This window comes from Crotalus tigris, unplaced genomic scaffold (assembly GCF_016545835.1).
Source record: "Crotalus tigris isolate CLP2741 ecotype Arizona unplaced genomic scaffold, ASM1654583v1 scf7180000017700.2314712, whole genome shotgun sequence".
NCBI lineage: Eukaryota > Metazoa > Chordata > Lepidosauria > Squamata > Viperidae > Crotalus > Crotalus tigris.
In genome coordinates this window covers 850,037-863,691 of record NW_024096576.1, presented here as the reverse complement: position 1 = coordinate 863,691, position 13,655 = coordinate 850,037, and the positions used below count along the sequence as shown (strand labels likewise).

Sequence of the window (13,655 nt, the reverse complement as noted above, 5' to 3'; positions counted from 1 at the left end):
CTATGGAGACTTTGGATGACCAAAAACTGATTGTAACTAAACTATCTACAATTGCAAAACTAACAGAAATGGAGTTGAAATTACAACTGTTGGAGAATTATGACAACCTTGTAATCAACTATTAATTATAAAATTGGACATGATTGAGTGTTTTATCCAGCAGACAGGAACCAGCTGTCAAAAACAGAGGATGGGAGGTCTTTTACTGACCCAAATGATATTACAAGCAATAATGGGAGATCTATTTGCTGAAATAGAGGCTCTGTTGTGGAAACCTTCTTGGCGTAGGCAGAAAGCCAGAATAAGACTAAAAAGAGAAATTTAAAATTATATGTAATGAATTAAAAAGGTTTTGAGAAATATGGACTGATTTAAGGATTAAGATTTAGAGTTGAAAATTTGTGATTATTAGAATATATATGTTAAACAGAGTAAGAATGTATTTTCTTGAATAATATGTTTATTTGTATGAAAATTATTTTGTGATGGAATGAGAATAAGAATATGAAAGAGGCTTTTAGAAATTCAGATAGCTTTAACAACTAATTGAGTGTGTTAAGTTAATAAGATGATGTTTTGTGTAATAATAGGTGTGGTTTTTTTAGATATGATAATTATTTGAATGAGATTTAAATACTATTTGAAGTAATAAGAGAGATCTGTGAAAAAATCAATGGTTTATGAGATTATGAATTAGAATATATCTGGATTAGTATTTTAAAAGGGATACCCAAAGTGATAATACATTTATCTAAGGTTAAATTGGACTATGGTAATTGTAAATTAATAAAGCTCAAAATAGGATTAGGATTTATAGATATGTAATGTAGAAATTGATTATGTTAAATAGGTTATATCATTTGAGGGAAATAGAGAGGGAACATTTAATGTATTTACTTGAGCTATTTTATGATTTTGTTTTTGGATGATTGACCACCTAACCACCATGGTGTGTCTTGATCATTCTGTTGTAAAAGTTAAAAAACCAATAAAATTTGTTATTAAAAAAAAAGACTAAATTTTAGCCTTAAAATCCTTGGACCGAATATAATTCTGCCATATACCGTATTTTCCGGCGTATAAGGCGACCTGGTGTATAAGATGACCCTCGACTTCAGCGCCGATTTCCATGCCTAGAAAGTAGTCTTATCTGCCAGAAACTACCATAATTTCCGGCGTATAAGACGACTCGGCATATAAGATGACCCCCGACTTCGGCACCAATTTCTGCACTTTAGAAAGTCATATTATACGCCGGAAAATAAGGTACTCATGAAATGTAATAGGATAATTCACCTTCAAGCTCTGTTTTTCACCTGCAGTATGGAGAAAGTATTATGGACCCATTTTATGAAATATTATAAGCATATACCACTGAATGTAATGTAGGCCACTCAATAGTTCTTGTAATAAATCTTAAGCTGCTTTGAAAATTCAGAATTCTTCTTCATAATGTCTTCCTAGAATCATTAGGCAAGGCATTTAAATGGTTTCAGTTTTTCTATTTTTTTTCCACTGAGGTAAATATCATCACTTAGTGAATTAAAAACTTGCAGTATACAGTATTTTGTGGGATTATAGCTGTAAGTATATAAACACTGTCTGCTGAAATCTATAAAGTTATCACATGCATATAAACATATACATCTACCCCTCTTGATTTAAAACCTCAAGGCAACAAAGTAGCATGAAATGTTAGTTTACAATCTATTCATAAAAATCAAATTACCTTAATTAAAAATAATAATTTAGTGCTGGGTCTATTAAATAATTAAAATGCTGTTTTAACTCTTAAGACAGACTGATTCAAAAACATGTTGTTCAGGGTATTGGGAAGTGCTTTATAAATTTCTTTAAACGAAAAATAAACAAAGCAGGCACAATTCAAGAAACCGGTTCCACTGGATTAAAAGGATCTTTTAAATGAGCATGCATAGTTAACTTAATTAGAATTGTTGATGTATGAAAGACCTTAAAACTGTTCCACCTTTTTCTGTTTCTTACAATTTTTTATCCAAGAGCTCTTTACCTCAAAAATTCATTTAGAATTTCTTCATGTAGTGTTTAACTCATCCCATGTAATCTATATGATACTTTTCCCCTCAAGTTCAGTATCTACTTCTTCCATCAAATGTAACACTTTGAAACGTATTATATACTTGAAATGTTTCCCTAATAAGTATTATTCCAAATAGCTGAGAGTTAATTTTACATAAAAAGAAGAAACCACTGTCTTTGCTCAGGTAAGCCTATAAAAACGGAACAGATAAAAGCTTTTTAAAAACCCCATAATCTCTCCTTATATAGATTTGGTCAAGGATGGCTGGGTAATTGGGGAACACATGAAAGCACATCCCTATCCAATTAGCACTTCAGTGTAATTAAATGGAAGAGCTTTGCCATTCTGCAAAGATATGACTTTGATCTTGCAGTGAAAAATGCCCTTTTCTAAAGCTGCTGTTTTATTGTTTTTACCCTATTCCATGATTAGCATTAATTGTATGCTTGAAACCTGACCTGCCACAAGTGGAATGTTTGCAGCATTTGACATAATGACCCTTGATCAGGGTTCTATTTTGTCTATATTGTATTTGTTAATTACATATAACTTAAATGAAGCAATTTGAGTAGTTTAACCAGTATCATATTCATTATTTGAACAACATGAAAGAAAATTTAACTCAAGCAATCTACAACTATTTATTCTTGAATTGCTTCCTACAGAACTTTCTTAATTGATTTCATGAAATCTACAGATAAAAAATGATTGAATCTTAATATAAAATTATATGCCTAAATCACAAAGAATCATTTCTTAGCATCATTACTATATCTTCAGCTGATCCCACTTCACAACTTATTTCTACAATTCCCAATCCTTTTAATTTACCCACATTCTAACTTCTTTTTACAATCTCAAAGGCACCTGTATTTCCTGCAAATGGTTATGGATGAGACATCCTCAGCCTAAGGGGTTCACATGTTCTCCCAAATACTTCAAAAGCTGGGCACTAAATTTTGGTGGAGCAATCTTATTGAAAATGAGTGATAATGGAAGCAGTAAACCTGTGGGCATGAAGTCCCCCCAATTTTTATTCTTCTCTTCAAATGTTCAACAAATAGTAAAAAAACAAAACAAAAATAAACTTATGTTTTAGCATGGAAAGAGGAGTTATGCCCAAGATAAACTATTTTCATCCCTTTCCACTTAAATTTTCCCCAAACGGTCTGTTAATACCCTAAACATTGCAATTTGGTACCTGTTTGGAAGAGAAATTAACATTAGAAAAGGAAGCAATTTGTTTCTGGTGTCTATGCCCAAATGAATTCAGTATTTTATTATTACATTATTTGTGTGTTATATTCATTTGTTTGCATCATTTTAACCCTTTTTCTTCAAAAAATGTTTCTCCCTACCCTATGCTGTCATTTAGAACAATTTTGAAAAAGCCTTCTTCTTCAGATCTGAAAAACACATACAAAATGCACACAAGAGAAGGTAAATAAAAAGATAAGTTATAGGACAAAATAGATTTTTCAAGAACAGATCCAAGGATCCAACAGATTTTATAAGATTTTTATAAACTGTTTATAAGAAGTTAATCTTCCATAATCTTCTATAAATTCTTAAAAACACAGTTGATACTTTTGCTCCAATACACTGAACCAGTTTTGGGAGGTTCTGTTACTACTACTGACTAATACCTTTTCTTTTGATTTTTTTCAGATTATCTACCTATATTCCCTTTCTTTAGAAATATGACTTAGGAAAAATAGGAATTTCATACTTTTTCTCAATCTATTTTTCTTCTATTGGAAGGTAAAATAGACACTCCTGCTAGCCAAGTCACACATCAGCCCCAACCACCTCTGATCCTCTAGCAACTTCCAAATAAAGATATAAAGAAACTGCTTAAACTTTTCTGCCTGCATTGACACTTGAGCTACAATTAATTAAGTACTTCTCTTCAGGAAGTCAACCAGCAAAACAATCATGAAACAAAATCCCCTCAAGATAAGGGAAATCTTTCGTCACAATACTGCTCTCCAACACCAGACCTCTCATCCAAAAGCCTGATGCAGACCCCTCATAAAATTCCATACTTAGGAAAAGATTTACATATCTAAGATTAGCACACCCACAGAGCAAGAAATTACTTTCATCTCTGGACTTCACCGTTTGCAGTGCAAGAGCACCCCAATTTACATACCTAATGCATCTCATAATCAAAGTCCATTCTGATTTTGTTTCCACCTTTGACAGTTGAATTGTACGTTTACTTTGCTGTTGAATAAAACTCTACCTCCAAGTCAAACAGGTGTCCCTGTGCTCATTTACCTGGCTGTAGAACAGAACAATTTTTTCTTCTAACAGCTCTTATAACAAAGCAAAGAAATTGATTGTTTGTAATCACGCCTGTGCTTACGGCTTATTTTCTTCTCATCTATGTTTAGGTGCTATTTTTAAGAGCTTGGTTACAACTATTGCAAATTGAAGTTCTTCAGAGAAAGGCCAAATGTATTCCAAGGGGTTAATCCCAGGGATTTTTTTGTCATAGAACACCCAGAATGGAGTTCCGGCACCTTTTTTGGCTGGAACCTTGTAGGGTAGGCAAGGCGGGTTGTATGACGTGAGTTCTGTCACCTTTTTTTTTTTTTCAAAAAAAGCACTGGTTAATCCATTTATCCATGCACAGAAAGACAAATCTTATAGACTTGCCAAAGCTCAGACAAGAATTATTTTTGCCCTGTTTTAGTGGCCAGTACATGTAGTGTTGGGAAACAAGACCTAAGATACTTCTGATAATTTATTATCTTGATTTGATATATTAGGACAGAGGCCCCCAAATCAGGGACCCAAATCAATTCTATGGAGAAAGATTTTTCTGTGGAGGGGGCGTGGTTTTTTGTGCTGCCTGCATCCCGTGGATGGGGTTTTCACTTGTTTGCATGGCCTGATTGCTGGCATGCCACGGCCTGCTGCCAGTCCACAGACCAGGGATTGGGGACTCCTGCATTAGGAAATATGTTATGCTTCTACTTTTAAAAAAGTACTTTTATCCTTCTAATTAAAAACATTGGACAATGACTTTTAAATTTTAATTTATTCAAGCATATATGATGTAAATGAAATCTCCCAAAAATACACACACACATATCAATTCAATATGCAATCCTGGCTTTTCAGAGCAGTGGCAATTAGCCCTGATTTATTTAAAATTATTAGTATTGTAATGTTGCATTCTAAGTTTGGCCCATAATAAATATAGAGAGAGCTACCACTAACCTTTCTATTAATACCTTTGTAAACAATCTGTTATTCATTCAAGGAATCAGATACTCTTCTGTATATCATTACAACTTTTAACTTAAATTAAGACTGCTATCTTATTTATATTTTACCTACTCAAAACTATTCAAAAGGCATTTTATTATATTTTCAGTATCTCTCCTAATATTTTCCTCTTTAAATTTTGAAAGTTCAAACATATTTCACTGGAATAAATATACATTAGAATATATATTTATCAGTATTTACATTTGCTAAATACTGCATAACTAAAATGTCTTTGGACAACACGGGATCCTTTGGCCAAGAAACAGAGATGAGTACCGCACTGTAAAGTCGGACACAACTGGACAGGGAAATTTTTACGTTTTTAAATAAAGCAAAGAGTCATAATAAATAGGAGATTTAAGAGGAACCATCAAGGAGAAACCTACCCTCACCTGCATTGACAAGGCAAGGTACTGTATATAAAAGGGGAGCAAACCTCAGACTCACTAGCATGATGTTGTTACCTAGTTGAGTAATGAAATGTCTGCAACTAAACAACCAAGCTCAAAAACCACAAAGAACCCCTCATTTCAACTCCAAGCTACAGATATTCTCTTTTATTGGAACCCTGATACATAGTTCCTATTTCTAAAATTTGATCTACCTAAATCTGTAATGCTTTCATAATGAAACATATTCATCTGAACTTTGTTACATAATATTTTTACCATTGCATTTAATAACATAAATGAATGGAAGCATAATTTTGCTGATAAATCTATCAGCAAAATTTAATTTAAGGCTGAAAAACATTCATATAGGCAGAAACTAAATGTAATACGATGGAACAGAAGTCTTAGAGTCAAATATTAGTCTGTGGAGTCTCTGTGTAATCTGTGGAGATTAGTCTATGGAATCCCTGTGGAGACTGTGGAGTTTCCACAACAAAGGAGTCTATATGAATCTATTATAGGAGATTAGGTCCATCACATAATGCTAGTTTTGCATATAGCCATATGTCAATTGTTTCCCAATTAGGAACTAATCCCGAAGCAACTGACGTCAATTGGACTTTTGCCATCAATTTAAATGCAGAAAATAAAAGGCCATTAAAAACATAATTTTACTTACATCAATCTTTAGTCAACCTAATGGATGAGTCATTCAAACATCAAATTAATTACCTTTTAAGCACCTGAATATTTGATGTAGGCTTAAAATAATTATGTTTTACCAATACATTTTAATATCTTTACTTTATTTGAACTGGAATCAATCCAGTACACCTCTTTGTATTAAAAGTCTTGAAAATATGGACATCATTATTCATTAAGAAATTTGTGTAATCCTTGACTTATTGATTATGACAAAGGCCAGAGTTATAACTTACAGAAGTTGAGACAGCACTGTTCAAAATCTATAGAGACTGGTTGCACACAAAAATGAAGAACTGTTTTATGCTTGCCTTCCTAAATTGTACTTCAGTTCCTACCTTTGCAATTGTGTGTGGGAACAAGGTTTTAGTAAAATCCTTGGAAGTCTCAAAGGAAACTTGAAGCAATACTTTTAAAATTAATTAGTGGGTACCATGAAGCTTTCTCTAAACACTGGTTTCTGTTTCGCTACAGTGAGAGAAAAAAGACTGCAGGCATTTTGCTCAAGACCTATGATTACCATTTATTTCAGATTATGACTCTTTTACATTAATAATATCTCATAATTTTTAGGTTGTAGTCATGTATCTCTTTTAATGGTAAAGGGCAAATTTTAAAGACAGATGATCAAGAAAAGTTAGAGATACACAACCTCACTGATAAGTAGACAAAGGGAAACATCTCCGTAGCTTATAACCATTTCTAGTTTCAGGCTGATTGAACCATTTACTTATGCAGAAAAGAAAGGCATTCTTTTTTTAAAAAAAATATATTTTATTGGTTTTATAGTTTTAACAAAAAGTGTTTGAGACACACCGTGGTATTTGGGTAAACAAAGATTCCCAACATAAAATCACAGACTAACAGCTCAACTTAATACATTTGCTATCATCTCTCTATTTCCCTCAAGTAACATAATAAATTTAATATATTTTATTTCTATCCTAAATTTCAATTACTACTAAACCTGTTTATTAAAACTTTATCAATTTCAATTACCATAATCAAATGTTTTACATCAACATATTACCCCTTCAAATATCTCTTGCAAATAAATTCAAGTTCTTAATCTCTTTCATCCCTTTTTTATCACCAATCTTATTTATTTCTTCTTCCAATAATAGCTAATTTAGTTAAAAAAAACAATATTATCATATCTTATCAAATCGTATTATTATACACAAATATCTCTTAATTAATTAAACATTACACATATATAGTTATAATTTTCTTACTTCTAAATCTAGATCATTATCTTTAACCTTTCAGCCAGTAAGTCCATTTTTGTTGCTTATCGTAATCATTGACTTAATTCATTTCCATTCATTAAACAAACCAAATTCCATCCATTTAATTACCATATCGAAACATATTATTATACACAAAAATCTCCTAATTAATTAAACATTTCAAAATTCCAGTCTAAATCAATCTACTACTCCAAGAAATGCATTCTTAGTCTCTATAAAGCCAAGTTTCTTTTTTCATTCCACATTTAACTTTCATATTTCCATACCAAACAAACTTCCATAAAACAAAAAACTAAATTAAACACACATGAATAAAATTGTATATTTCTTACTTCTAAGTCTAAATCATTATCTTTAAAACAATCCATAGAACCAACATTGTCTTTTAATCCATTCAACATTTTTTACTAATTTAAACACGCATGTGTATAATTGCATTTTTCAGCTCTAAATCATTATCCTTAAAACAATCCATGAAATCAACATTGCCTTTTACGCCATTAAACATTTTTTAAATTTGTTTTTGAGTCTAATTCTGGGTTTCTTTCTCTGCCACACCAGCTTCCATGAAGATGCTTCCCTTTCAACTAATAAATCCATTCTCGATGCTTGTAGTAGTCTTTGAGCAAATGTATGTCCCTTTCTCTGTAGTAAGCATCTTTTTTCTCTTTTAATCAATAGATCAATTCTTATTGCTTGTAATAATCTTTGAGAGGGTATAACTCTCTTCCTCGGCAGTAAACATCTTTTTCTGTTCTCTTTGCGATGTAATTGCTTTGTATTTTGAAGTCTTAGTCTTTGCTTCTTCTGGTTCTCTAAGTTGCTGGAGAAGGGATTATCAGATGAAATAAATTCCACTTCTATCTCTGTAAATTTCTCTTCTGGCACATTTTGATTTATGTCATAATCAGTTGTAACCTGGACATCAGTTTGGGCAAATATAGTAGTCTCTCTAGCTCTTAATTCTAAAGTACAGTTTTTAAATGTAGCACAAATTTCTGCAGTGGTCTCATAAATCTTTTCCAATATAAGTGCACAATTCAGTTGTATCTGAGGTTTCTCCATTTTAATACTAAAGCTTAAAAGGAGATCTCTTTTTCTTTTTTGTAGAGGCTTTGTTTAATGTAGAAACATCCACCCCCACAGCTTCACAGGTGCAGAGCTTATCTTTAGTTCTTTAAAGTTCATAAGAAAAAATAAGCAAAGTTGCAGAATTAAATTTTCGCCACTAGATGTCCTCAGTAAGTTAAGAAAGTCCTTTCCAAAAATCAACTCTTTTTTTTTTCTGTTTTTTAAGGTCATGTATATATATAAAAAAGTAGAAATAGTAAATTTCTTAAAAAGAAAGGAGAGAGAAACCTCCTTTTTTTTCCTTTTTAGTGTCCCAATAAAAATAGATTATAGCCTTTCAGTGTTTATGAAATGCCTTTCTTCCCATAAAAAAGCAGAAGCCGCCTTTCCAAGCCAGGGAAATAATTTCAAAAGCTCTTTACAGGCACACAATCAAAAAAATAAACGGAAAAGAGAGAAAAATAAAAAAAAATTCTCACCCGGATTCACCACGGGGGCACTAAAAGCTTGGATGTTGTTCGACTTATGGTCTGAAGCAGCAGGGCGATAGGCCATTTTCATGGCCGATCTTCTCCGTCGGTCCTCAGAGTTTCGTCCGGACAGCTGAAGGAGCCGCCGCTCCTCTGCAGCCGGACCGCAGCCTCTTCGACAAAAGTCGCATCCTCCAGGGCGACTTTGGACCCGTATAAGGGTCAATCGACGGAGGGAAACCTAGTCGACGAGGAGAGAAGTCTCACCAAGCGACTAGTGATGCCGCGAACCGGAACCGGAAGTCCAAAGAAAGACATTCTTATCTGTAATGAACAACTAATTAAAATTATCCTATAATTCAAAATATTTCTCTAAGCTATCCAATGTTTTATAAATTTAACATGTCATTAAATAGAAATCTCCTTTTGTAAAAGCAGTCTAGTCTGATCGCCAGCTATTGAAAACTTAGAATATTGAATAAAGACAACTTAAACTTTATTTTGGATTTTTGTTTGTGACTAAATTTTTGTGTGAACTAATATTCATTTTGAGATAGGAATTTTTATACTACTATTTGTGTAACAGGCATAGATATTGAAAGTGTATTAAGAGATTTATTATTTAGGTAATACAGAAAGTGGCACAAGTGATAGGGAAAATAGAAAAAATATGTGAATATTAACATATACAGATAAATACTTTACCTTTGATTTAAATAGTTTTAAAGAAGTGTTGCAAACTTTATTGGCATTTCATTTATAAGACCTTATGCATTTCCTAAGTGGAATTTTGTATAATTTTATCTTTCCCCCCCTTCCAAATATAACTTTTGGCTATCTCAAAATATTTCAGTTAATGTTATGATTTTTTTAAAAAAAGGAGGCTCTGTAGTTATCATTCTGAGATGTTGCAGATGATTCAAATTGTAAGTTCCAGACTGACAGGCTATCCTGTGCTGTATACTTGTTGTGTTTCTTGTACTTCTGATACATTCGATAGCATATTTTCATCTTCACATCTGAACTGCAGCACAACCCTATTAAGTGCAAGATGAAGGCAAGCGGTGGTGGCGAACCTATGGCACGGGTGCCAGATGCGGCACTCGGAGCCCTCTCTGGGGGCACACGTGCCATTGCCACAGCCTCACCTCCCCCGTGACCCCCTTCTCTCCAGCAGCCCCCCTGAAGGAGAGTTGCCCCTGAGTGTGGCCCACGCGGAGCAGCGCAGCGAAGGACATGGCAACCAGGCAGCGTAGACAAGACTCTGCCCTCACACCTCATTGTGCACAGCTGATGCTGCAGGACGTGGGCAGAGGGCGTGATCGCCATAGCGCTCTGGACTGCCTGGGCGATCTGCGGTGGGCCCTGGAGGCGGTGAGTGGCCCTGCGGGCAGGTGGGGCAGGGGATGGGGGAGCAGAGCGGGGGCAGGGCAGGGGATGGAACGGGGCAGGGCAAAGGTAGAATGGGGGTGGGGGCAGTTTTTGGGCACTCAGTCTCTAAAAGGTTCGCCATCACTGGTCTATAGCTCCTTTTTCTGCAGTACTATGTTTGGTTTAAAGAGCTGCAGACAATGCTTTGAACCACTTTTTGCAAAAGCTTTAATATTTATCTTATTTTTGCTACATCTGTTTTCTAAGGTTAGAAATTATATTCTGAACCTTATTAGCAAAACTTTTGTGTTTTGAATTAGCAGTTGTCTTGTAACTTTAAATTCTACATTTAAATAATGAAATTCATATGCCAACAAAAACAATTAAAGCAGTACTTTAACAATAGTATAGCTGGAGGGAGGGATCAAGCAAAAATGAATTATTGTGCATGATTTATTTTGTCTTTTGAAGATAATATAAAGTAGATTTTTAGTTTAAAGTATACATATTTTTAAGTTAAAGACTGTACATATTGGAATGATGAGCTTCAGGCAGAACTTAAAAAAATGGATAGAGGTATGAAAAAAAAATATAAATTTAATTGAAATATAATTGAATGACAATAATATCAGACAGTAACTATCCCTAAGTATTTAATAATATACGCTTCAGTCATATCCATAACTTGGTTTATATGTAATATGTATCCTTCAGACCAAAGGATGATATTCCTGCATAACATCTGAAATAAAAACGATATTAAGGACAGTATCTCAGAAGTTATATAACTTAACCAGTTAAATTAGCACTCCAGTTTGAGTAGCAGTTTCTTAGTTAACTATATTCCTTTTCATTCATCTTATGTTTGGTAGCATATTTCATACAGCTACTCTAACAGTAACTCAGAAAGTGAGTACATGTATCTTTATCATAAAATTATTAAATCTTACTTTTTAATATCTGTTTTGGATTTTAATTCTGAATCCATGATACTTATTTTAAGATGTGCTTCCTCAATTCAGAGTAGGGAATCTGCCATAACTTTGAATGGCTGTCGTAAGTCGAGGACTACCTGTAATCTAGCACTATGAGAACTACTGTATGTTTCCTACAATGCTATTTCTAATTCATTAGAAATTATAAAAAATTGATATCCTATATTTGCGGGCTATAAATAAACTGCATTTTAATTCAGAGATGCTTTATGAATTTGATCAAGAATATTAGCTTTTTTCCATTCTGTTTTCCCTTACATTCATCCCCGAAAAGATAATTCTAAAGATGGAAGTGACTCTATGGAATGGTATGAGACCATTTAGGAAACTGTGTTAGGAAATGGCAAACTAATTCCACCTGGTAATAACGTTCTTTTGGTCTTAGAAAAAGCTTTTAAAAAATGAATACATTCTTTGGTAAGATGACTGCTATTGCATAATTTCACAAAAAAAACCAGGATAAGTTACTCCAGGCATAACTGTTCCACCTTTATTTTATTTTAATGCAAATGTTAAAAGTCAACCAACTTAGTTGGAAACTTACCCAAGGCGTTTTTCCTCTATTCCATAATCAATGTTTAATAGATTTGACAATAATTATTAAAATAAAACAAGATGTCAGCTGAACCCTACTCACATCAGTAGTAAATATCTAACACATGTGACATCTAGTTTAGTTCATGAAAGGATGACTTGAAGTTTTATGACAGTCTATGCATTAAAATGATTAATTCTTTTACTTCTGGCATCAGGCTGACAATGTGGCATCTTGCCAAATATCTTAAAATGTTTAGTGCAAGTAGTACAGACAATGAAGCAATTCCAAAGTTACCTCAGAGAATACTTTGACTTTTCTGCTGAAAGTTTGTCATTTCTTGATTACATGTTAGAAACTAGCATCTTGCTGACTTGGCATCTCAGTTTTTTATCCATTAGATCATAAACTAATTAGAAATGCAATAAGATCACAATTTTTCTAATTAAGACCCATGTTTCTCTCCTCATGGGTAACTTGTTTAAGTACTTAATTCCAATAAAGCCTTAAAAGTTCAAATAAAATATGTCCCAAAATGATTCTTATTCTCTCCTAATTCAAAAGGAACCAACTAAAGAAACCCCATTGTCTTCCATGAACCAGATCCCTAGTGCCAAAAAGGTTGGGGATCACTGCATTAAAAGGACAATTTTCTAAAGAAAAAGTTAAAAATTGAATAGAATATAGATAAAACATGGATGTAATAATATCTATGCTCTTGGTATTTCCTAACACCATTTCCTCAGTGCTAAGTATGTTCAATTACAATATGAAGAAACATGTATTTTTTTAAATTGTTAGCATGTAGAGAAATGATATTTTAGAAAAGAAAGAACTTTAGATGAATTTAATTAGTTTACAATGAATGGAATAGTTCAGAGATTAGAATAAAGAAGCAGCTGTAAAGATTATTTTGAAGGTCAACTATATGGAATTTTTTAGTTGCTTTTGTTCTATGACCTGGAAACAATGTTTCCAGAATACAGAACTATGTATTTTTCATTATTCATCTATTATTAGAATTGGTCATGAAATGAAAGAATAGTTATGATCATGAGTCAACTACTGCAGGTTTAATCAATTTGATAAGAATTTATAAGTGCATGAATTTTGGTAAAGATTACACTAATTGGGAAGGATTAAGTATACTTCTCCATGGGCAACCTTCCCAATCTAAATCAGCAGAGGCAATATGATCCACATGAACTTAGTTTGGGGGGAAAAGAAAGCATAGGAAAGAAACTAAGATTGCCCTGCTGTGGTACTCTTGGTATATGAGGAAGGGAAGGAAAACAGTGTTAGGTTTTCATGATTCTCTTGTTATTGTCTATCATTAAAATTCTAGTTTGTTTTGTGGTACCTGTTTCCTGATCTGCCTTACCTTGAAGGGCTAGTACATTATTCGGTTAGCAATTGCAGAAGAGACAATAGATGACTAGTGTATCTAAACCAAGCAGACCGTAACCAAATAACATCAAATTAGTTAATTGGGCATGTGAAACAGCACTGGATCAGGCAGTTGCACACAAGG

At 33.2% G+C, this 13,655-nt stretch overlaps 1 protein-coding gene across 5 annotated transcripts in view; it reads right to left on the bottom strand.

Annotated features, from left to right (window-relative positions):
- Positions 1 to 13,655, bottom strand: part of FBXL17 (F-box and leucine rich repeat protein 17) — a 130,846-nt gene that overhangs the window by 32,260 nt on the left and 84,931 nt on the right. Inside the window, exon 8 of one of the 5 annotated variants that reach the window (XM_039338406.1) lies at positions 9,137 to 9,547. The exons of the other annotated variants lie outside the window; for them this stretch is intronic. Within the exon in view, the coding sequence (XP_039194340.1) occupies positions 9,498 to 9,547 (50 nt within the window). The 3' untranslated portion in view covers positions 9,137 to 9,497. Of the gene's footprint in view, positions 1 to 9,136; positions 9,548 to 13,655 lie in introns of those variants that run through there. 5 annotated transcript variants of the gene reach the window in all.